Raw genomic sequence first — 24,711 nt, 5'->3', positions numbered from 1 at the left:
AGGATGCACCTGAGCTAAATTTTGAGTGTCATGGCAAAGGCTGTGAATACTTATGTACATGTTATGTTTTCGTTCTTTATTTTTAACAGATTTGCAAAAATTTGCAAAAAACAGTTTTCACTTTTTCATTATGGGTTGTTGTGTGTAGAATGTTGAGGAAAATAATGAATTTAATCCATTTTGGAATAAGGCTGTAACATAACAAAATGTGGAAAAAGTGAAGCGCTGTGAATACTTTCCGGATGCACTGTATATATGTGTACATATTTTTATATATACTATATACATATTTTGTATAGGCTTGTATGTATATACACACACACACACACACAATAATAGGATGCACATCTTCAATGATAAGTGGCCCGTCACAGCCCTTTATTTAGCCTGTATGTTTGGGAATGGGTGTAAATCATTTCCAAAAAATGAATTCAAGCTGCATTTGAAGATTGATGTGGTGCAACAGGCATTCTTGGCCACCTTTTGAAATAGTCTGCTTTTCTGCCAGGAAACATTTTCTATCCTTGGTACATTTCATCACTTTTTTTTGTTGAGCCAAGCTCTCATCTAAAAAACCCATAAAAGGGACCTTAAAAACAGCAGCAAGGTGATGGGACATGTCTAGCTTCTGGAAACATGTTTATTCGTTGGAATACAAAATTGCTCTACACCTAAAAAAAAAAAAGGTGATATATAAGTAAAGTACATTTTCATTCATTTAGAATATACTAGAAGATACATAACTATTAAATTTGTGTACACACTTAAAGTACAGGCACATAAAATGGCATTTTAACAACAATTTAATTTCTCCTCCAAAGAATCCAACTTGGTGCCATCCAGTGCTCAGATATTGCGCCAAAGAGTGCTACCATGGAGTTGTAAAAAAAGTAAACATGATACATTTCTGTTGCAGCTGAGTCTCTGTGCCATCCGGTCAGCAGGGCTCACTGCAGGCGTGGCCACAGGATGTCTTGCAGCACTTCTGCTCTCCTGGACACTGCCCGTCATGATAGCAGTACTCGGCACACATGGGGGTTCCCTGGGGAAGGGCACAGCGGCCCGGCTTCACTGACAAGACAAAGACAAAGGATTTGATCAAACAAACACCATACTTGAGGAGTATTTTGCTACTGTTCATCATATCCAACCTGTGTGTGGTGCCATGCACTCATGCCCACATCCATTGTAGCAGCACTTCTCATCTTTAGGGCAGTCAGTGTCATTGGTGCAAAATTCAGCACACTTTCCAACGCCCCAGAGTCTGCTAGGACACACTCCTGGCTTGGCTGAAGGGGAAAGGCAAATGAATACATGCAAAGAGAGCTTTAACAGACATTTGAAATACTGTACATGCTTGATTCTCACGTCAGCTCAGCTTCAAACAAAGATTTAACAGCTGCACGCTTGAGCAAAAGTTAAACATTGTGGCTCACACTGAAAGTAAGAGGGACACAGGCAGCTCCACAGCAATGTCATGGTCAGCAGGACAATCCTTATATTATACACACACACACACATGCACGTAAACACACACACACACACACAAAGGCACCCCTTATGTGATGGGACAACATTAAATCTCGTGGGCTGTGGCCTGGTTTTAGAAGAATCACTGAGAGAAAGAGGCAGTGAAGCAGAAGAGGAATAAAACACACAAACATGCACTTTTTTTCAGAAGTAAACAATGAACTTGCAGATTATTCGTTAAACAAAACCAACGTACCTGTTGAGTTACCATCAGCTTCTGCAGCAAAAGCGATGTCATAGTGCACGAATGCACTGAGAGCTAGAAGCAGTGCACCAACTGTCGACCAGTGTTGCTCCATTTTTACTTCCTTCTCCCAGGAATGTTCTCCTGTTTGGACATTTATCCTTATGCATAACCTGCAGGCTGAGCATCCCAGACACAGGACGCGGGGTCCTTGTGCCTGTAGTGTTACATTCCTATCTCTGCACTTTAGTGGTCTATTTGACAGCGGACACCCTTTCCCCAATCAAATGCTTCAAATCGACTCAATGATGCAGTGTGTTTGACCTTTTTTTTTAGAAATTATGTTTATGTCATAGTTTGTAGTTTGAAAAGTTTTCTTGTGCCAAATAGTAATCTGTTGTTTTGCCTTTATAGGGGGGAAACAGCATGTTTTGTTGTTCTCATAGTCTCTGGATGAATAACACACTGCACACATTCATACCTAATGTTTGACTGTAGCCCCATTTCATATTCATATTCTTGTGCACAATAGTAGATTATGTTAAAAATGTAATGAATACATGATTATTGCCCTAGTTGTCATGAATCTGAACTTCAATTGAGACTTTCTATTAAAGGTATTTTATGATTATAACTTTGTGTTGTTACTTTTATCTTGAGTGCACTTTACCAGCATTTCATACATTATTTGTGTTTCTCTCCCCTTATTTATTGTGCTGTGGCTTCAGTTGACCTTATTATCCCAGAGGTCACTGGAAATACACGATACAACAATCAAAGATAGTATCCTAATACAGTTATGTATCCGACAAAGCATGGAGCGCTCTTTCTGACCCTGTGTTGCCATCTATTGGCAAAATCAGGAGTTACATGAAAGCTGTTAAATGGAAGTTTGTTATGTTCTCACTGACACACACAAAAAAACACTGTTAGGTTCTTAATAATGTTCTTTTTACGACCCACCATAAATAGTCTCACATTTAATCTATCAATGAATCTATCTGCATCACACTGTGGACTAATTATTGTGAAGATTTATGTAAAAGTAGTTAATGTATCTCTTTCTACGTGTATTTAAAATATGTTGGCCATTTTGAAGAGGGGAAGATGATTAAAAACTTATAAAATGACCCATTTGGCCGAAGTACAAATTAAAGGGAACAGCAAATGTCATTCATAGGCTTACCATTATTGTTCATGGGACCTCAACGTTTCTCGCTCTCTTCTCTTCTTATAAACAGCGAGCTGATGAGACATTTCTAGGTTCTGGAAACATGTTTATTGGTTGAAAAACACATTCCTCCATACCTTCAAGCAACTGATATATGTAAAGTAAATGTTCATCCATTTAGAATATACAATATACTAGAAGATATAATATCTAAACTCCTCCAGACATACTGACCAACATGTTATTGGCATCAAAGTAAGATCAATCAAGTTGTAAATTAATTTTAAAAAATACAACACTTTTACACGAGAATGAAACGGTACCAATTATTTCCCTCCTGCAGGTTATTCTCTAGGCTTTTGCTCTTTAACATTTAGAGTAGAACACTATTTGAATGTTGTGTGTACTTAAAGTACAGGCACATCAAATGGCATCTTAACAATTTACTTTCTCCCCCATATAATCCAAATATTGTTCCATGGAGTTGAAATTTGTAAAAAGTGAAAATGATACATTTCTGTTGCAGCTAATTCTACACAAGGACCGGATCACGACAGGCATGGCCACATGTCTTGCAGCACTTCTGATCTCTTTCACACTGCCCGTCTTGAGAGCATGCCTCGCTACATATGCTGGCCCCATGTTCAGGAGGGCATACACCCGGCTTCTCTGACAAGACAAAAAAAGAAGAAGATTTGATCAAACAAACATACTTTAGGAGTATTTTTCCGCTGTTGATTATATCTAACCTTCGTATGGTCTCATGCACTGCATTCCACATCCGTTGGAGCAGCACTTCTGAACATTGGGGCACTGCGTGTCAAAGCGGCAAAACTGATGACACATTCCGAAGCCATTCCAAATAGGACACACTCCTGGTTTCGTTGCTAAGAGAAAGAGACAGTAAAGCAGAAGAGGAGATCAGATCAGAGGAGACAGATCACCTGGAGAACATGCATGAAGGTGTCTAGTTGCCAAACAGGGTTGTTAATTAAAACACACAAACAGCCACTTTTTTTCAGAAGTAAACAATGAACTTGCAGATTATATATTCAACAAAACAAACGTATACTGGGAAATAAGAACCTTTGTTTGTAGCCAAAGCGATGTCAGAGTGCTCACATGCAATGAGTGCTAGAAGCAGTGCACCAACTGTCGACCAGTATTGCTCCATTCTAACTTCCTCCTCACAAGAGGAATGTTCTCCTGTTTGGAAATGTATCTTTATATACAACCTGCAGGCTGAGCATCCCAGACAGAGGGCGCGGGGTCCTCGTGCCTGTAGAGTTACATTCTTATCTCTGCACTATATGTTTTGTCCATTTGTCCATCCATCATTATCTGTAACTGCTTATCTTGTTATGGGGGGGGGGGGGGGGGGAATCACAGCTGACATTGGAAGAGGGCAGGGGCTGGGTACATCCTGCACAGGTCACAAGGCAACCACAGGGTCATTTATGAGTTTTGTGTGTTGTGGCTGGATTTCTTCCTTTTTGGTCCATTCTGACTAATCTCTTAACCTGATGCATATAAACTTGTATCCCTCTCCTATCTGACTGCTGGTGAGACGCCCCAGGATACTCTGGACCTCAGTAATCACCCACAGGACACAGAGAGTTTGGATCAGAGTTCAATTCACGTAGATTTATTTGTAACCAACAGTTCCACAAATAAACCTGAGCTGGGTCCAGTATTAAAGACAACAACCTCCTCCACATCTGTCTTTTCCCAACTCCCGAACAAACATATTGACATATTATTTATACATCAGACTCAATGCATGTGTCGCCTCCGTCCACTCCCTCATTACATATTAGTACTCGTCACTCAGTGTGACCTCTGTCCCAGTCCAAGCCGGTTACTTTAAGGAATGTGGAGGTTTCTTGCTGACGTCTCCCTCCTCGTTACTTCTCTTATCGTTATTGTGTCTAAGCCTCCTGGTCCTCACTCTGCAGTCTCCTCTCTACCGGTTAATACTGGACCAGCACAAGGCCGCTGGATCGATCTATGTCTGGCGTTGTTGACCCTTGTCTCAGGGAGAGAGCTGTGTGTGTGTGTGTGTGTGTCCTCTCAATCATCTTTGTTGATGTAATTTAAGCCTAATAGAACACAATGGAAAAGTTTAATACACACTTTGTATTTATGTTGTAGAAGCACACGATTTGAAACATTTGATCCACCACATGTTCCATGTCTTTCTTTCATTCTTCCTGCAATGTTTGTCTTGTCTTGTTTTATTACCTGAATGACTCTAGAAAACATTCCCTGTATTCTTGCTTGCTTCTGTTGTACCAGCATCTGTAACTGATATTTAAATGTTCTTTACCCTGTCGATGAAATCTTACTTCTCCTTAAGAGGAGGGAAAAACACACTGCATCCATTGGCCACGAGTAGTACAATAATGAGATAGTCTGCACAGTTACTTTATGTTTCCTCATGAAATAGTCTGCAGCTTTGCATGTTTTATATTTCAGATGTCTGTGATACTGGACTCTATGAACATGGACCAATCTTCTGATTCAGATGTGGTGGGCATGTCAATGAACTCAATTCCCTGTGCTGTGTCATGGTGCACCAGCTCAAAGCACAATATGTCATCATGACATTTGTGGGTCAAGCCCACAGGACACATTTGGAAAACAGATCCAATAGTATTAGTGAGAGTAAGCCTATTTGAAGTGTATGCAGCCAAATGGCTTTTACATTTTTTAAAGTGATTTGGAAGCTGTTTAGTTGATGTTGGTCTTGTGGAGTAAACATGTGCTGTAAAGGCGATCGCGGAGTTGCAGACACAACGTTACTGGTGTGTGAACAGGCTTACAGAACCATTCTGAAGCATGGTTCTTACATGTTGAACATTTCATTCATGCTTTTATCCAAAGTGCCTTACAATCATGTTAAATTCATACATCTATAGACACAGAGAACAATTGTCTAGTTCAAGGACAGGGGTTGAACTGCCTATCCCCTAAGTGAAAGACGGACCTGCTAACCACCGACCCACAGTCGCCCCTATACTGGCTGATTGGCATGTATTGGTACGCGGGCTCAACTCGGGCTGGTAGTGATTGGCACATACATTTCACATTAAAGCCTTGCAATTACGATGGCATCATTATGATTTATGATTATAGATAGCGTGATGTGATGCGTTCATGTTATATTGTAAGGTTTCCTTTGACTGAATATGTTAATCATATAGCATCATATCATGTACATATTTCTTTATCCATATTGTCGAATGAAACAGTGTTCAACAAAGTGCAGTGCCATTTATAACCTCTTGGTGGGTGTCTCCACTTTAAGATCTCGTCAGCCTGAGAATGTTTTCTAATCCCCCACCAATCTCTAGACTACATTATAACTGAAGTCAAAGATGTTATATAATGAAACAGCTGAACAGAAGTCACTTAACAATATAAATGGTTCAATATCACTTTGATTATTTGTATGTTTAAGTTAAAATGACAACAGAAAAAAAGTCTTTGTCTCAGATGTTGCAATGTGTAACTATGTAAATGTATTCTGTCTAGCTTTGATTTGACTGACAGGTATCCCCTGAACCCTGAAACAAGGACAATCCAGAGGGTTATTATATACAGGGTGCAATGAGCAGTCATTGTACTCCCAGGAGTGGAGAGGCCATACAATGTACACGTTCAACTGCAATACGTGTTGCAAGAGTAGCAGCCAATTGAATTTTAGCTGCTTCTCAAGATTAAATATGGGTTGTTAGTCTCATTTAATATATATATATATATATATATATATTCCCTCTTGTCCTTGGCAATTCAATCATGGAATAATGTGGCCGGAAACATTTCCTCTATTCATGTAACAAGGCTTGGCTAGTTTTTGTTATTGTATGTCCTTGAAATGATGTAGATGCTATCAGTTTCACTGCCGGCTGTGATGCTGAACATGTGAATGAGGTGGAGAAAAAAAGATGGTTCTGTCTGACTGTCGGTGAAAGTTGGAGCAGGTACGGGGATGGCTGGAGTTGTGGGAAATCTGCCTTTTTTATGGCCTCCTGGTGCCTTTTTCTTTTGTCACCAAAGACAGGAATGTAGACGGAGGATGGCGATGAACAAGAGAGAATTGAAATGCTTGCATTATGGAAGCAAGGAAAGGAAAATATGGCTGACAAGAGGTAGAATGAAGATGTGTCAGCAAGTATAACAGTTGTCTGCAGTTTTTCCAATACGACGGACTCTCTTAAATTCAATATCTACCTCTTGTGCGACACATTAAAGATCGAACAGCAAATATTAAAGCAAATTATTCTTTTGAGGGTATGATAACATGGCTGATCATATTTTAGATAATTAAATGTATGCAAAACATCAGGATATAGTGTTTTGAAAACATATTTTGTGAAGGTTTCCTTTGCAGTAAGAACAGAAATATTTGTGTGCCAAAGTCATATGACAAACATGACAAATGGGCATAATTCCCCACCTTGTGCTCATATTGTTTCCAGACTGACCCAAAACAAGTCTCAATACCACCCCTTGACCTCAAGGCACCGCCCCCCGAGCACCCATAGTCAATCATGTATTACATTGTGCATTAACCTGCCATTGACCTCTGTATGCTAAACCCAATTGCCATATTATCTCCATCGTAATGTTCTACTCTTAGTTATCTTCCCTGGACTGAATCAGATTTTGTGTTCCACTTTACCCTCAGGCATAAAAGATGTCTCGAATGATTGCCATAGGTACTAGAGGGATGCGAGGGGAGGGGGAGGGGAGGGGGGGGGGGTCATCTAAATCACCAACATTTTGATCTAAGGTAGAAGCTGCATTAGTAAAGGAGTGAGACGAAATGTTCTTCTGCTGCTGGAGGAGAGAGTTTCAGATTTGTGTGTCCTATTATTTATTTTTCTCCCAAAAAAATATCTAATATAAAATAAAAAAAGTAGCCTGAAAAGCCCCGTCTGACACCTGACACTTGTAGTGTCTCTAATTATCACTAACTGACTTGAGCAATTATTACTTTTGTTATTACGACCAATTGATTGTTTCCTTCTGTGTGATTGCTGGTCCTGCCCTCATTGTGTCCACCTGTGTCTCGTTCCCGTTGTCCAATCCTCGACAGGAATAATGATAATCCCGTGAAAATGTTTTGAAGTCAAAATAATGCTAATGACTCTAATGATGAAGCATGCTCAGAAATCCCTCCCCGTCATCCTATTGTCTCCCGTGGCGGAGGAGCTGGCCTCCACGGTCCCATGGGAAATCTGTAATGTATTCAGCCAGGCCTTGGGAGTAAAATGAAAACAAATGTGGTGTAATAAAGGAGAGAAGATGAAGCGAGTCTGTGATGATGCTCTCCACCAGCCTTATAAATCAAAATAAAAGTGGAGCAGGTCATATGTGCCTCCGCCCTCACTGGAAATACATGCAAAGACACATACACAATGTGTCTGCGTGTGTATGTATATATGCAAGTGTTTTTCTATATCTATATAGAAATAAGATGTGTCTAATTAATGAATGATCGCTTCGTCTCGGCCAGCCATTCCTTTTTATATATTTCTATGCATATCAGACATTTCTTTACATTAGGCAGAATACAAAAGGTGTGTTTCCTTTTGTCTCAATACAAGAGCAGTTATGACATTTGTAATTGATACCTTGCACTTAAACTCCATACTAGTGTGCTGATTTTCAAAAATGTCTGTTTATGCAGCTGAGAAAAAAATATGTTGACGCCTTTTTTAAATCTTCCAACTCATTAAAACGAAGTAATGTCGTCCTGTGATCTCAAACCACGGTTGCATATATGGCTTATAACAAGGTCAATCAAGGGCTTTGTTTGTGTAAATGTTAGATGCCTGAAAAGGTAACATAATATATTCATTCACAGGCAAAGATTAGAAAAACATCCGAACAAATGAATGTAACTCCGTGCACTTTAAAGTATTTATGAGTATATCAATCATCTCATGGTTTGTCTGGTGAGTTTCTTTAGTGTCCGACCCTAGTTTAGAAACCAACGTTACTGTAATTAAACACGACTGAAGCTGATGGCAGTGGCAGTACCGTCGTCCGACGGTAGGGGCTGCTGTGGTGTCAGTTGACTTGCTGTGTGAAGCCAATGGTCCCAAACAGAGAGACTGGAGGCTTGCTGATGGTGGCAGCACTCATTACACACAAAAAATACTCCAGAAATTAAAACGGAAATACATCTCAAAAAACAGCTGGTTATCTTGGCCCAGTTTTGAAGCAGGCAACTGAAGATTGAGACATTTATTGACGGGGAAATGGGGTTGATTTGAAAAGTGTCACCATCATAGACTCGTGGTGTGCTCGCTTTAAGGTCAGTAACAAGAGGTGAGCTTTTTTTCTCTGGCATACTCCTAGAGCAAACTTTGAAGATTAATTTGAAACTTTCTCTGTCAAGGTAGCTGCTTATTACAAAGATAAAGAATAGTAAACAGAGAGGACAATACATAATTGATGCCTAATAAGTTGAGGTAGAGCGCGCCAGGGCTCCTTTTTTTATTTTCGGGCCAAGAATAGAGAAAGCCTCCTGAGTTGTTTATTTCCTCCTTTCCTTCTTTCTTTTCATGTCCTTCTCATTTTACGAGCCATGAGTCAACACAGCACACGTAAATGATATTTTGACACAGAGAGCTATGAATAATGCATTCAAATTTACTTTTATGCTGGAGTTAGACCCCTCTCACCACCCTTTCGCTCCCTCCCCATCTCTCCTTATTCCACTCTTGGTTCCCCCTTTTCTCCCCACCCCTCATTCCCTACCCCCTATACCTCTTCACCCCGTCCTTCTCCTTTCCTTCTTCTTCCTTATTTCACTATTCATCCTCATCAGAGCTCAACTTCATTTCTTCTTCCTTGCCCCTCCCTCCCTTTTCTCCTCTTCCTCCTGCTCTCTCCTCCTACACCTCCATCACACTGCAGAGAGGAAGCGGTACATGAGACTCCAGCTTTCAGAACTGAAGATCTATTGTATCAGTTTTTATTATCCAGGTCTCACTCAGTTGGCTGCACACTGGCACGTTTTTAAGAATCATAAAAGATATAATGTGACAGGTACAGACAAGTTATTTTTGAAAAGATTAAGTAAAAAAATGGGCTTACCTGCATACCTATTGATTTACTATAAACCTATGTTCTGAAATAAGGTGACAAAAAGGAATGTGAATAAAGACTGGTTTTAACTTGACTTAAAGGACAAGATGTTGAGAGCGATGTTTTATTTTTAGAGTAAATAAACAATTTAAAACGAAGGGAAGTCTTTTACATACACTACCGTTCAAAAGTTTGGGGTCACTTAGAAATATCTTTATTTTTCAAAGAAAAGCACTGTTTTTTCAATAAAGATAACATTAATCAAAAATACACACTTTTCATTGTTAATGTGGTAAATGACTATTCTATAGGTGGAAACGTCTGGTTTCTAATGAAATATCTCCATAGGTGTATAGAGGCCCATTTCCATCAACTATCACTCCAGTGTTCTAATGGTACATTGTGTTTGCTAATCGCCTTAGAAGACTAATATCTGATTAGAAAACCCTTGTGCAATTATGTTAGCACAGCTGAAAACAGTTATGCTGGTGATATAAGCTATACAACTGGCCTTCCTTTGAGCTTGAAGTTTGAAGAACAAAATTAATACTTCAAATATTAATCATTATTTCTAACCTTGTCAATGTCTTGACTATATTTTCTATTCAATTTTCAATTCATTTGATAAATAAAAGTGAGTTTTCATGGAAGACACGAAATTGTCTGGATGACCCCAAACTTTTGAACGGTAGTGTACACCCCCACGTATTGAAGGCCTCCCAGGTCATCGAGGCCCTGATGAAGCTAACGGCGCGTATTGATTCACTGTCTAAATTAATCATTAATAACGCGATCTGTTCCGATAAAGTCATCAGCAGCCGGCACACTGCATGATCAGCAGCGATCATTCTTGCCTGCCATATTGCTGATGTTTGGCCGGGGCCCACAAACCACAAGTCAGACACAGCTGTGTTGCTAAAGTAAATTAAAAACATTTATTCTGCTGTTCAATAGCTCGCTTGTAGTCATGACAAGTGAAGACGGAAAACTAAGTTCAGGGTTCTCCGACCATCTGGACATCATCCTTTTGAGACTGTTTGTTGTCCTCCACGTCATCAGTATCCTCAACATCTTCAGAACACAGTTTTCCAAGAATATTTGGTTGTTTATATTCCAGAAGGTCCTCACAAGAATTTTAAATACCTTATTTTCTATTCTTCTTCACTCTTTGGAGGTTTTCTTCAGCCAAACATTTTTGTTATCCTTTGTACTTGCCTTGCCACCATCCGTCATTTAGCGTTGCCTCATTTTCTGTGTTAATCTACGAGACGAGATTGTGTCTCTGTAGTTGTATTTCCCTCCACACGCCTCCACGTACCTGCAGTAATGTTTTATCTTTTTTTTCTTTCTGTTTTTTGGCAGGATGTTCACTAGGTCCCGGGACACTTGTTCTAATGTCATTGATGGATAGTTTATTTTCGCACTGTAAAAATGAAAATCATCAAAGCTATCCATCACCACTATGCATTGCCATATTGTACATGGCTTGAAGTAATACTACAACACCGATAATTGATGTAGACTATGGACTGCGGGCAACATCAAAAATAATGTTCACAGCAATTAACATATTATGTTATATTAGGCTATAACTATACTCAAAACTCCGGTTTAGACCAATTTCCAGGACAAAAAGGACAGGAATTGAGACAAATTTCCCTATCCCTCATGAACGGTAGCTTAATTTCATTTGTATAATGTTGTCATTGCCACAGTAACCATATTCACTTCTCATTATATGTCCCTTTTGTCATTTACTGCTTAAACAATATTCCATCTTTGCTGTTTTCTATTTACTTTCAACTGTAATATCACCTTCGCCAGGATTCAGATCTCTGACAACATTTGTTTCCCGAACTTGTGGCAGCATGTGGAAGTCTTACATTAAAAAGTTTGAGAACCCCTGATCCAGACCATAATCCAGATGGTGATAACTGTCGCTGGCTGTAGCCTGGAATCTACTTACTTTCTTCTTGTGAGAAATACAGTCCTCATCTCTCTGGTGTGAAATCCTTCTGCTGAGAAGTGGCTTCTAGGGAAGCAGGGATGAATAATCTGCATCATCCCCAGAGTGGTTCTTCATTCATAATTTACAACCACCCCCATTACATCTGATGAAAGCCACTGACCTGAAAATACAGAGGGAATGAGCTCCCTCAAGTATGGCGTTAACTTTGTCGACGTCCACCCCGTTCATGTTGCCAGAAAACATCAATATGAGTCCAATGTCAGCAGTGGGATATGATGTCGCTTCTGATCGACCACATGGGAATATGACACCCTCCAGGTTTCTACACGCATATCTTATGTTGAAAAGTATCACTGTAACATCACCTCAAATATAATACATCACATTTAAAGTGTAAATTCAACGGTTCTGTGGAGTGTAATTGGATGTTTTACGGCAAGATGAACAATGATTAACTCTGAGATGTGATCAAATGTTTTAATTATCCAGCAAATGTAGACTAAAGACCACATGCTGGGTTGTTTTATTGGTAGGAGAACATCAAAGACTGCTTTCCATTCAAAGAGTGTGTTTTATTCTCAGCATGCATCACATACAGTACAGTCTGCATGTGTCCATCCAGTATTGGAAAGTCGAATGTATTAAATGCATTTCTCCGAGGCTTTGACCACGCTATGACCCAGAAACGTTCATGTTCCCAGTGGTATATGAAAAGTGCACTATGCAGTTATACTTAAATACATTGTGGCGTGTGTGTGTGTGTGTGTGTGTGTAAGATTGAGCACACTTAATGGCATTCCTTGTGGCTATGGATTGTCCTGAGCTTACACCTCTTTTACTCTACATCCTTTTATTCTACTGATTTGATTGTGATGAATATGGAAAAGGCTTAGCCCACAATAACAAGTAAACAGTAACTTACTGCATCATTTTCTTCCAAAAACACTGTTCTATTTAATTGAAAAGCTCTATTTAAATAAGTAATTTAAAACTTTAAAGGATTTTTTTTAGCTGGGTTCTGCTAAAATAATGTGATGTAAGCAGATTTGTTAACCAACAGAACTTTGATGCTCTCTTTTTTCTTTCTTGTAAAACATGACTAGTTTTCACAATAAATATATATGCTGTTTAATCGCAGCTAAATGCATTCGTCACCGTGTTGCCCCGAGGCAAGGACTGTTCAGAACGCATCATTGGCTGTGATATCTAAAGATACCATATCCCTTTAAGCCAGTTTCACCAAGTCTAGTTATTTTTCTTCCTGTCAGACTTTCTCGTTTCTCCTACTAAGTTATTCATATCAAGATTTTTAGAGATAAGCCAGTGTTTGAGCACAGTTTAAGAATTTACACCCCGATAAAGATAGAGTTAAAAGGTTGAACAAAAAGAGCAAGCTCCAACCTCGTGAACACTGTACTCATCCCGTATCAGAATGGAAATCAGTTCATATTGAGAACCTCAGTGTGACTTCAACGACATGAGTCATCCAGGATTATGAGTCATATTCTACCTCAATACAACAAGAGGCCCAGCTGTACCACATACAACAGACAGGGGAACTTTTCACAGACTGGAGTTACCACTTCAGCATGCCGGCGTCTGTCGAATGCACTAAAAGTGGGACGATGGCTTTTTCTGTACTGCAGCCCAAATATTCAACAGATGTGACGAGATCAAGTTCAAACTGACTTTGGAGCTTAAATCATTTCCACAGCGGTGAGGAAATGGTGAGTGGTTTAAAGTGTTTGACCTTTCACACTTTGCGTTGGTTCAAAAAAATTCCTTTTGTAATTTTTGTACTGCATTTAAAGCAACCACTGTCGGTGGCTTCAAATTGAGCTTCAAAACCCCAGATTATTGTGGAATAGGATTCAGATCAGATGGATGGATGGATAGCCCAAATACTTTTCAATAAAATGAAACGCGCAGCAGCATCAGTAACGATGGCAATTTTTTTTTAAACACACATGGGGAAATCGAAAACAAATACATCTGAAATGCGTACATATTGTATTTCTTTATTTTTAATATTGTAAAAGACTGAGGGGGAATCGGAGAGTGGGTGCGATGCTGTCATTTGGGGTGGCGTTATCAGCTGTAACCGCCTTATGAAAGTAGTGCAGTGAGATGACCAGTGGAGCACACTCACGTGCACTAACATGCACTAACGTGCACTAATGTGCACTAACATGCACTAAAAGCAGGCGCGGCCGGCCCAGCAATGTCAACAACACACACACACACACACACACACACACACACACACACATGGAGGTGACTTCTTTCTCTGCTCAGGTAGATATTAGTCCACTATTTATTTGCATGGATTATGAATACCATATAGTTCATTATAGTTAGTTATATGAATAGTTAAATACTTCTCCTTTCATCCATTCTTCTTCATGCTTCAAAAACAAACAAGCTCTCTCATCTGTCGCTCTCTTTCTCTCTCTCTCTCTCTCTCTCTCTCACTCTCAGGTCAAAAATCAAGCTGTTCCACTTATCACTACCCTATTTGTATTCATGGGTTTGCGTATTGTATGCGTTGGCATAGTTTCTGAAGCTGCACCATATTTTTCATGACATATCTTTCTGTCCAGAGTAGCGTGTTTTGCCCTTGTTGACCCCCATATAATTTAACTTAATTGAATCTGAAGTGTTGCATGCAGAATCACAAATGCACACACTCCAACGTAAATATCCATGAATAGAGAACTTTGACTCGACATAATTAAGTAAACTTCATCTGAAGTTGTAAACTCTCTTTTAAATGGATGCATCTACGCCATGATAGGGAAATAATTGTGGCCACTTTCATCCCCTGTGCAATTAGTCTCTCTGTGAAGTCGTCAGATAAAGGACAAGAGCAGAGCGAACCTTTGTTACTTTAATCATTCCTATGTTTGTCTTCAACACTGGATAAGAACAGCTGAATGTCAACAACTCTATTTCACATCATTAGTGCTCTTCTTTGTGTTGATTCTGTGACACTTCCAACCAGTGCTGTATGTGGAGGGCCGTCAGAAGCAGTGTGTATCATTTTTACTAACACATAACCTGCTTGAGACAGCAGTTACATTTTAAGATAACATTATTTCTGAGCATTTCATCGTGTCAAAATGAAGAACCAGTATTTGCATGGGATCAGGATTAGTTATTAGCATGACATGTATGAGTATATGCAAACATGTATAATATCACCTGTATTTTACTTTTACGTAGTGTTTTTTATTTTTAATTAGCTGAATGAAAATGATGAATAACTTAGCTTCACCAACAATAATCATAATCAGATGTTAAATAATCTCTAAATACCAACATTTGCTTCTAATTATTTTGGCTTTATAATATCTTGTACATTTTTTGATTGCAGTTATTTTACTGGTAAAGGAGTATTCATGCATTGCTGTCAGTAAAATATGTGAATCCTTCCCTGAACTCTTCTTGACTTTTTGCTCGTCCCCAATCACAGCCTCAAGTGACGTGTTGTCTTTGCTGCACTCTCTGTGGCACTGCAGCGATGCCCAGTGAACCAAAGCTACGGTTCAAACCCCCCCCCCCAACCCCATCCTAATAAATCTGATTTGCTCTGGCATGTATTGTTTTGGAAAATAAATCAGTCCACTCTTTCCACTTCATGCTCTCATGACATCATTTGTTTCCCCTCTTAACTCAATTATTGTCACTTAGTTCATCTATACGGCAACAATGACCTGTAGGGCCCTTCCCACTCTCTGAAGCATGACTGAAAGGATTAGGAAATGGTTACGCCTTGAGCCTGTAAGTTTGTCAAAGTTAAATACAAGAGAGCATATTATCCTCCTTATTTTTCTGTCACCCAATCCTCTTTTTCCCGCCTCGAAAATAAGCTTTACGGTAATTGTGTCATTGTGTCATAAAGCACAGGGAAAAATGGTAATCCATTAAATTGTACTCAATGTTCTTTTTTGCTTTTGTAGTGCAGCGCGACACCGCAGGATTTTTGGAAGGTGAATTATGAATAATTGCCTTTGATCCAGAGAGCCTGACGAGTAATAACATTTAATGCTATAGCTGATCAATGAAACTGAGACTTTGTATGTCCAGTTTGTCAGTAAGTGCTTGTTTATTATCATATTCACAAAGAGAAGAGAATTGCGATTCACACAGGTTCTATTGCTCCAAAGTCCCTACATTTACTTTGCTTCACTTTATTTTAACTCTTCACCTTTACTGCCTGACGTGCTCATCTTCCAAAAATTGTGAATAATTTAGCGTTAAACATGAGAGGGACTAGATGTAATTGAACACACATTAGAAAAGGTCTTTGTTGTGTCAATTAGTTGATTAAGTATCATCTACTCCCCGTTACAGCCGGGAACCTGATCTGTTTTTAAACCGATTCATATTACAGGGACAGAGAAAAGTAAGAGAATGGGGACTTTTTCAATTAGATGTCAGCATATTTGACTGACTGTCAGCCATCATTTGATCAAGCTTTCACTTTAATTGCATGCATTTAATTAAGTATAATCATTTATGGTGGAATTTAATCAGTGTTGATTCAGCAACACACTGCGTGGAAGGCAAACAGACAGCCGAATACATTCAATTAAAGTACGAGAGGTTTTATCATGAACAATTTGTTGGGTTTTAATTAGATTCATACCACTTGATTCAAAGAGTTTATATTGTTTACATGCAGGTCAGAGACATCAGCAGTCAGGAGGCAAACAGCCGTGTGATAAAAACAGAATTACTGAGTGAAAAATATTGAGTTATTATTAACGCTTAAAAGTGAAACATCGGAAGTGATAAATATGTCTCTCTAATGTTTTAAGAGGTTTAGTTGACATCCATTCAGAGAACCAAGACCCTTTTAAAATCTTCCAACATGAAATACCTTCCTCTTACATGAAATCTCTAGGATGCCTACTGTGCTGTAGATAAGATCATTTCCAGAAAAGAGGACAACGGCAGCGAAATACAAAGACACAAAGACGAGAGAGAGCCAGCATGAGTGTGAAGAGTAAAGGCGTGAGATACGGACTGAACATGGAGTACGGCTACATCCACACATGTCCATTTTGTCTTAAGCACTGTTTCAAAATAAGACTGATGTTGGTTTTCTTCGTGAGCAGGATCATGTGATAGGGGCGTGGCAAACCAGGGAAGGACACATCGTGACTGATGAGAGCCGATCAAGAGCCGATCAAGAGCCGATCAAGAGCCGATCGTGGGTTCCTGTGCTATTGGTTCAAAGTATTGTTTCTTTCTGCCCAGAATAAAATGAAATTGAAACTAAAACAACACCAGCAGCAGTTTCTGTTTCAGAAGTTACAAATTATTTTTCAAATATATATATATGACATTTAATGCAGTCAAAACAAGACTAGTCTTAAACTCAATATATTATATTTATAAATGAATTGTTATAATATATTGATGTGCTTCATGGAACGTCGGTCAGTTGGTTAAATAACTTTAAACTAAAGCTCCTAAATATATGTCGGAGATTAAAATATGTGAAAATACTACAGTAAAGTACAAGTACATCACACTAGTACAAGAGTACTCCAGTACATTTCCTGACTCCGTACTGCAAGACACAGAAAAGAAGCTCTGAGCTGAGCCTTAGTGCCTTTGCAGCGGGAAGTCCTCATCCTCCTAAATATTTATCAAGCGCCTGATTCTCAGCTGATGGTCCAGACCGTCCAGACATGTCCATATTAGGTCAGAAACATCACAAGGCCTGATCCTCCACCACCTCTCAGAAGGCCGCATATCAACAGCTTGTCTCTTTCTCCGTCAGACTCTCTGGTTCACCTGAAAGGAGGAAATGATTTTGCTGTGAGACAGATTATCCCTGAAACTGAGAGAAGATATGTCACCTGTGGATTTGTACAAATCTTTGCTTTGCTGATCAAACACATTTTAAATCTAAAATATGAGCACAGATTATAACTTATGGAGAATTTCTCTCCATCAGCAAAGCAGGAAGAAGCACCCACAACAACTAATAAAGCCAGTGTTGTTTAGAAAACTGTAGGATGTAAGGAAAAGGCAGTTATATAGCAAACAATTATTGGATTTTATAGAGTTACATCAACCAAACGTGGCTCAAGAGCAGTGGGGGTACTTGAGAAGATGAGCCAACCCTAAAATCAATGGGCTCTCGTCAAAGAGCTGTATCTTTTAGCTGCTCTAGTGGCTCGAGAGATGGCAATGTTGTTCTGTTGGTCAGTACACTTTAGTCCAGTCTGAAATATTCTGAAATACAGCTATTGGACAATTTGCCTTGATATCTTGTCTATAAATTCATGGTCCTCTGAGGATGAATCCCACTGATTTCTGAGATCCCCTCGCGTTTCCTCTGGCCCAACCATAAGGTTGACACTTGCAGTTTTGAGTGAAATGTCTCGACAACTATTGGGTGGATGAATTGTTTAGTTTTCCTTTTTCATCTAGCGCCATCGTCAAGTAATATGTTTAAATTGATCATGATTGAAAACCCGAACAATGAATTCCATCAGCCTCAACTGAACAGTGTGTCTATGTTATGGGCAATATTATCAGGAAACACTCCATAAACTTTCATTGTTATCAGGCTGCTCTATCAGCTCCTCTTTTATGATCTGCCTGATGGATCGACTACGCCACTGTCCTGTTGGCATCTGTCCATCCTGGAGAGGATCCTCCGGGATGTCTATGTGTACAGATTAAATAAACTGAATTGAATTGAATTGAATTGAACATGCTAAACTAAGTAGTTGAAAAGGATAAACATTGTTAATACATACATGAATACATTATTGTGAACATAAGTGGTAGACTCATAGTCTTGGTGTTGCTGAGATCCTTTTAATTAAGGTGACTCTTGGCTAATTTTCAGTTAAATACTCTATGCTCCTCTCAATGGAGCCACAACCAGATCCTGTGCTAGTCTCACCCCGTGTCATCTCAGTGATAATCCATTCAGTTTGGGCTGAACCGCCACAAATAAACAGAAATAGAAGGCGTGTGGAGTGTGGACACCGGCATGAATCAAACCTTCTCTTACGCTGCCTTTGCTGACATTGTTTCTCGGTGAAATGGGGGGAAACCACGAGGTAGTTTCTTGTGTCCTATGTGTGCGACAAGGTGCGTGGGTGTTCACCTAACAGATGGACACCCTGATCTAAATTATAATCAGGTTATCCAGTGAGTAAAAGGACAGCTCATCATAGATGGGCATGTCATTTGCATAAAAGTACACACTGATGTGAAAACCCCCATTGGATGCAACATATGCCTTCAGTTCACTTTATCTAGGAATGCACAGCTCCAAGACAACAGCGTTCAAAAAAAGAGAAAGATTCACAAGCATTGTCGAGAAGCTGTTCACTCGTCCTTGTTATATTTGTTTTTTCATAAATACCGCAGCTCTGAGTGTTGTTAATACTTTGTGTATCAGTTTGTTCTTGTTTGCCAGACAGTGTTCAGCAGATGCCTCTGGGGCTTGTCTGCAGTCAAACAGGCCTTCTCCTCTCTTTCTCTGTTTCCTGTCAGTCGTAAGTGATAGAAGACGAGGGTGAGCGATGTCAGCAACAAGCAGCTGTACGGGAGGGAGCGTGTTGGTGCTGGTCTCTCACGGCGCATGTGAGAGCTGTCACTTTCCTTCAAAAATCACAGAATCTCTCGTGTCACAACACAAAGGCAGACATGATACATCTTTGACCACATCTATTTCAATTTGTAAATACCGTTGAGTGTGAAAGAAAGAACACAATAGATTTCAAATTAGTAATATGGATGTCCTTAAACGTTTGTGTCCGAGTAAAACTGTTAAATTAGAGAAAAGAAGATTAAAAATCCTTCTGTTTTTATTTTCTCAGTTTCCTGTGCTCTCTTTTGTATCGTAATGGCAATATTTTCACAATGTTCCCCACCATCTGTGGGAATGTGATACCTTTCTAAAGCTGAGTGAAAGAGGGGTGGGGGGAGGAAGTGGTGTTCTCTAATCCCAGAATCCCTCACATCGAATCATGCAAATTTGGTGCACTTTGAAGCGAATCCAGCTCCTACCATATGCAGAGTGAAAACAACAATCTATTATGCATGCATTGCACCAAGCTTATGGTAATGTTATTTCACTGCTATTCCTATAAAGTCAAATGTGCAGATGCGCAACATATCTAAAGTTTCTTTTAAAATAAAATGTGTCTCATTGCGGTGTGTAGTTGTGAATAACACCGTTTCGTGGAGGTAGCTGCAGTGCTGAGATCTGTTTGGACTATGGGAGTGATACAAATTGGATTGGGGATATTTTCTTCTATCAGTCTGTGTTTAAGAGTTGTTTTTTCCCTAAGTATGTTCTAATGGTTCAAGTTATGCTCTTCCAAGAGAACAACACCATTGAAAACTTCCTGCAATACAATGCTGTTTGTTTTTGATGGGGTTTGTCGGTCCCCCGGCACCAAGGAGCTTAGTGTTCATGATGTCTTTGTCATGTTAGTCATCGGTAACAGACCATGTTATCCTGTCAGAGCAACATGGTGAAGTTAGAGAGCTGCATCAGCCACGAATAAACTTTAATGACCAGGTATAGGTTTAAGCTCCCAGGCTGCTCATCACAACAAACTGTTGGACGCTCTCGTACTGAATCCCACCAGCCAAAAAGCTGTCAGCGCGCTTTGTTGCTCTCTGTCTTGGGGTGGATTAAGAACACAACATCAATGATATTTCCATTTGTTCAATGGATAATTAGGGCCCACGACATGCCAAGAATAATTTTCCATCTTGGCTCAACCTAATTTGGGGGAGGAATCATGCAAAGTGTAATTGGCAAGACGAGATGTGACTGGTGTCTCCCAAGCAGATCCATGCTTTGTTACAACATAGAGGTCCTAATAAATAGACCGGCAGCTCAATTGATTATCTCGTGTTGTAATATAAAATCATATGCATAAGCTTTCCGAAACTATAAGTAAGCTAAATTAAAACTTAAGTCATAACTTATATCTGTCTTTCTGTCTCATCGAAATGTGTTTTTTTGCTGACTTTATCTTTACGGTCGAAGTTATTTCATATCTTTCTCTGCCTCTGAGGAGATCCGAAAGTAGACACCTTACAAGAAGTTAACATCAGCACGTTTGAGACTGTCTGGGTCAGTGTGGGTGGTATTGGAGAAGGGATGGCATACCGTTGAAAGGAAACACACACACAGGCACACTTTGTGGTCTACCTGTGACAGTACCGTTATGAAAGATGACAGTGTGTCAAGCAGTTTCTTGGCGATTATAAAACATATTTCACACACTGAAGCACTGTTTTCCTGCCTTGTTGCATCCAAACCTTGTACGTACACAGGCTTACTTGCTCTCTGGGTAAAGTGACAGTTTCAAAATGTCACTTTTCACACTCAAAGGTGGATTCTGAGATATATATTTCTTCGAATTACATTATAAATCCTTTAAAACCAATTTCTTCCCTATAAAAATACTGTCATGCTATTAGTTTGTTCCAACTATTTTAATCTATGTGATGTTATTTCAAACCTCACACCAAATGTTATTTTCAATTGCACCATTGTATCAAATATTCTAAATATGTTGTGCATCATTTTATAAAAAATTCAGTCTGACTTTTTTTAAGCACCATTTAATACTTTGTGATATCCAGCAGAATTGGAAATAAAGCTTGTACATTTGTATTGAATGGAGTGGATAGTGCTTTACATATTTGAGGTTTCTTGGTGTAAACATATATGTATAATGATACATATGCAACACTGATACACAAACATGTATACAGTAGACACCGTCGCACTCACACAGCCATTATGCACACAGAGCTTCGTAGCCCAAGCATATAAATCCAAAGGATTTGGGGAATAAAACTGTTAACCTACTGTTGAGAGTAAGTGCAGCTCGGCAGGGGCGGCTGCATATCATGCAGGATGAGAGAGGGGACGTGGGGCGGCTTTATCATTCAAACTGGCCTCATGGAGCCCAGTGCTCTCTGCCAGCCAGACTCCAAGTTATTCTATGCCAGTGGAGCATTGATTTTCCACACTGTTAGCTCACATGATTCCCCCTTTCCTCAGAGGAAAATTGCTGGGATAAAAAAAAGACTCCCCGTGATCGATTGGTCCACTGCGCTACTGAATACAGGTTACAAGCAGAGGGAAATGAGCAGAGAGGGAGAGCAGGGAGAGTGAGGATGAAGTCGGTGCACAGCAGGGGGGCTTGCATGTTAGTCTCAGTGAGGTAAATTAGGACTTGTAAAACTAGGTCTGAGGAGGAATAGCCACGGTTATAAAGCAACATCAATAACAGTGCACAGGTACTTGTTTTACACCGTTATAATGATGCAAAATCAGCATTTTTTCCCCCATTTGTACACTTTAATCAACTAGTTTAAAAAAAGATATCCTTACAGAGGCCTTACAGAAGAGTGGAATTATGTATCACATAAACATGGTCAACCTGTATTAGCTCTCTTTTAAATCTTAACAAAAATCCTGTACACTAGAATTTGGCTTATACATTCATGTGAGCTGTGTACTTGCATCATTATCTTAAAATATCAGCGTAATAAAAGCTGCTTATTGTTTTTGGCCATGCTCTTTTCTTCATGTAACACCATTCTATAGTCAATTTTTCACACATCAAACCCTTTTGGAGAAAGACAGAAATTGTCCCAAAGTCCTGGATACAGAGCCAACAACACCAACAAGCAACAAAATACAACAATGTCGTTTTCTTCCTTGACAAAAAACTTGGCAACAAAGAAAGAACATCAAGTGTAAGGAGACGGCATGAAAATAGCACAAGCTATCAATAACCAGTCACTTAGTCATTTACTATTAATAAATAATGCTCTGTCTTCCTCTTCGCCATTACTTCTGCTAGTTTTAAATGGTATACATTTTCATTAATGCCAATGGGTTCTTCTTTATTGTGCCATTCTGCATGCTAGGTGAGCCTCTTACTCAGCCTCTTAAGACCATTATGTTAGCAGTGATGCATAAGAACTCATCTTCACGTGATGGATGTTAAAGATGGAGAGAGGCACAGTGGCCCATACAGAAGTGCATATGAGCGTGAAAAGACTTGTGTTCTACCATGAAAATTACTGTACATATTGGATCGATTTTTTTTAAGCTATGCGAGTGGCCAGAGGTCAACTGATAGGGTATTTTAAAAGTCAATGTAATAACGATAGTTTGGCGAAGGAAAAAGCCAAACAATTGGCCAACACCTATAAAGAGCTGATGGTGTTGCATCATATATTCGAGAACTTTTATGGGGAGAAATACACTTTAAACGGGTCAGATTGAAGGTTTTTTTCATAGAGTGGAGAATATCTAATATCTACGACATCATTTAAAGTCTATCTAGCGTATATGGCTGGAGCACTCCTGCTCCTTGTCTCAAAGTGCGAGTGTGAATGGGGTCAGAAGAAGTGGCATCATTGTTTGTATGAAGTCTTCATGCAAAACTGTGGTGTACAACCTCCAGTGGCCGGTGGCGGCTGTGCAGCCGTCGGACCCCAGTTCTGCTGACAGCGATAGTTTGTGAGATATTGTTTCAGTGCTGAACATCAGCCAACATTTTGAATAGCTTGATCTCAACTCATGGCGATTCCTTTCAATTCAATTGAATTCAGTTTAGTTTGTAGACCAACATCACAAATTAGAAATTTGCCTCAGAGGGCTTTAGAATTTGTACACACACGACATCCCTGTCCCAAGACCTCACATTGGATCAGGAAGAACTCCCCAAAAAAATATTGTAAAGTGGTAGTGGCAGAAGTCAAACAGTTATCTCAAAACAAATAAAAGCAAAACTATCTTAATGGCTATATAACACAATGAGTACAAATCTTTGCGGGAAACATCCTGATTTAGCTCTGCAGCATTTATATGAAATAGCCCAGAGCAGGTATATTAGCCCTGCTCCCAGCAGTGAAACACAGATCTAATTATGTCTTTCAATAGAAATGGACTTTGAATTCAAATGTGTCCACCACATTTATCTTTTAACTATACGACCATGCCACTCACCTCATCTGCATGAAGCGGTATAGTACTCTGCTTCGGGTCTAAGTTGTTGTTGTATTTGTTAAAAGACTTCCATAAACATTTGATGTCCAATTGATTGAGTTTCCCTGTTGCCATGCATAAATCAAATCCATAGAGGCAGAATCATATAAATTAAACACTACTTTTATATATTTCATGTCAGAAATTACACATTATGTGAAAGTGATCAATTAAAGGCGTTATATATTTTTACAATATGAATCGCAGTTCTACTTACATATTAAAGTATTTGTTTGCTGTTTTTTATTATATTAATCATTTATCATTGTGTGTATTAACCTAACTGTCAATCAACAGGAGGTGAAAGCAATGATTGTAGTCTTTTATTTTCACTTCGAGGGCTCCACTTTTGTTTATTTTTATATTACAAATTGAACCTCTTTTTAAAAGAGAAAAACAATACGGTTAACCCTGCTTCTGAATCATATTTATTGAAGTGAGAGTATGATCTCGCTGGGTTAAAAAGTATTCACTAATTGATTAAGTAACCTTGTCACATTCTCGGTGTATGCTAATAGTCATAAAAGTTTAGAATCAGTGATTATCAAAACACTATTCCAACTATCCACTGACACAACACATGTTATATTTTAATGTCATATTGATCTAAAAAGCCAACAATCATTATTTTCATATTTATCTAAACAGGGCAATTCCTGCTTTTAGGGGGCCAAAATGGGTGAGAAGCATTG

At 39.2% G+C, this 24,711-nt stretch overlaps 2 protein-coding genes across 2 annotated transcripts; both read right to left on the bottom strand.

The window, feature by feature from the left end:
• Positions 1-349: 349 nt before the first annotated feature.
• Positions 350-2,989, bottom strand: LOC130200089 (WAP four-disulfide core domain protein 18-like). The gene is made up of 4 exons (XM_056424053.1): positions 2,901-2,989; positions 1,727-1,858; positions 1,152-1,289; positions 350-1,071 (listed from the first exon to the last, which is right to left on the bottom strand). Exons 1-4 carry the CDS (start codon positions 2,911-2,913, stop codon positions 938-940), a joined length of 417 nt encoding a protein of 138 aa, XP_056280028.1. The 5' UTR covers positions 2,914-2,989; the 3' UTR covers positions 350-937.
• LOC130200090 (WAP four-disulfide core domain protein 18-like) lies at positions 2,971-4,100 on the bottom strand. Its single transcript, XM_056424054.1, has 3 exons — positions 3,972-4,100; positions 3,635-3,772; positions 2,971-3,554 (listed from the first exon to the last, which is right to left on the bottom strand). The coding sequence occupies exons 1-3, from the start codon at positions 4,057-4,059 to the stop codon at positions 3,418-3,420; spliced, it is 363 nt and encodes a 120-aa protein (XP_056280029.1). The 5' UTR covers positions 4,060-4,100; the 3' UTR covers positions 2,971-3,417.
• Between the last annotated feature and the right edge of the window lie 20,611 nt (positions 4,101-24,711).

The sequence above is a fragment of the Pseudoliparis swirei genome, chromosome 9, assembly GCF_029220125.1.
Source record: "Pseudoliparis swirei isolate HS2019 ecotype Mariana Trench chromosome 9, NWPU_hadal_v1, whole genome shotgun sequence".
Lineage (NCBI taxonomy): Eukaryota > Metazoa > Chordata > Actinopteri > Perciformes > Liparidae > Pseudoliparis > Pseudoliparis swirei.
This window is presented reverse-complemented; position numbering and strand designations above follow the sequence as displayed.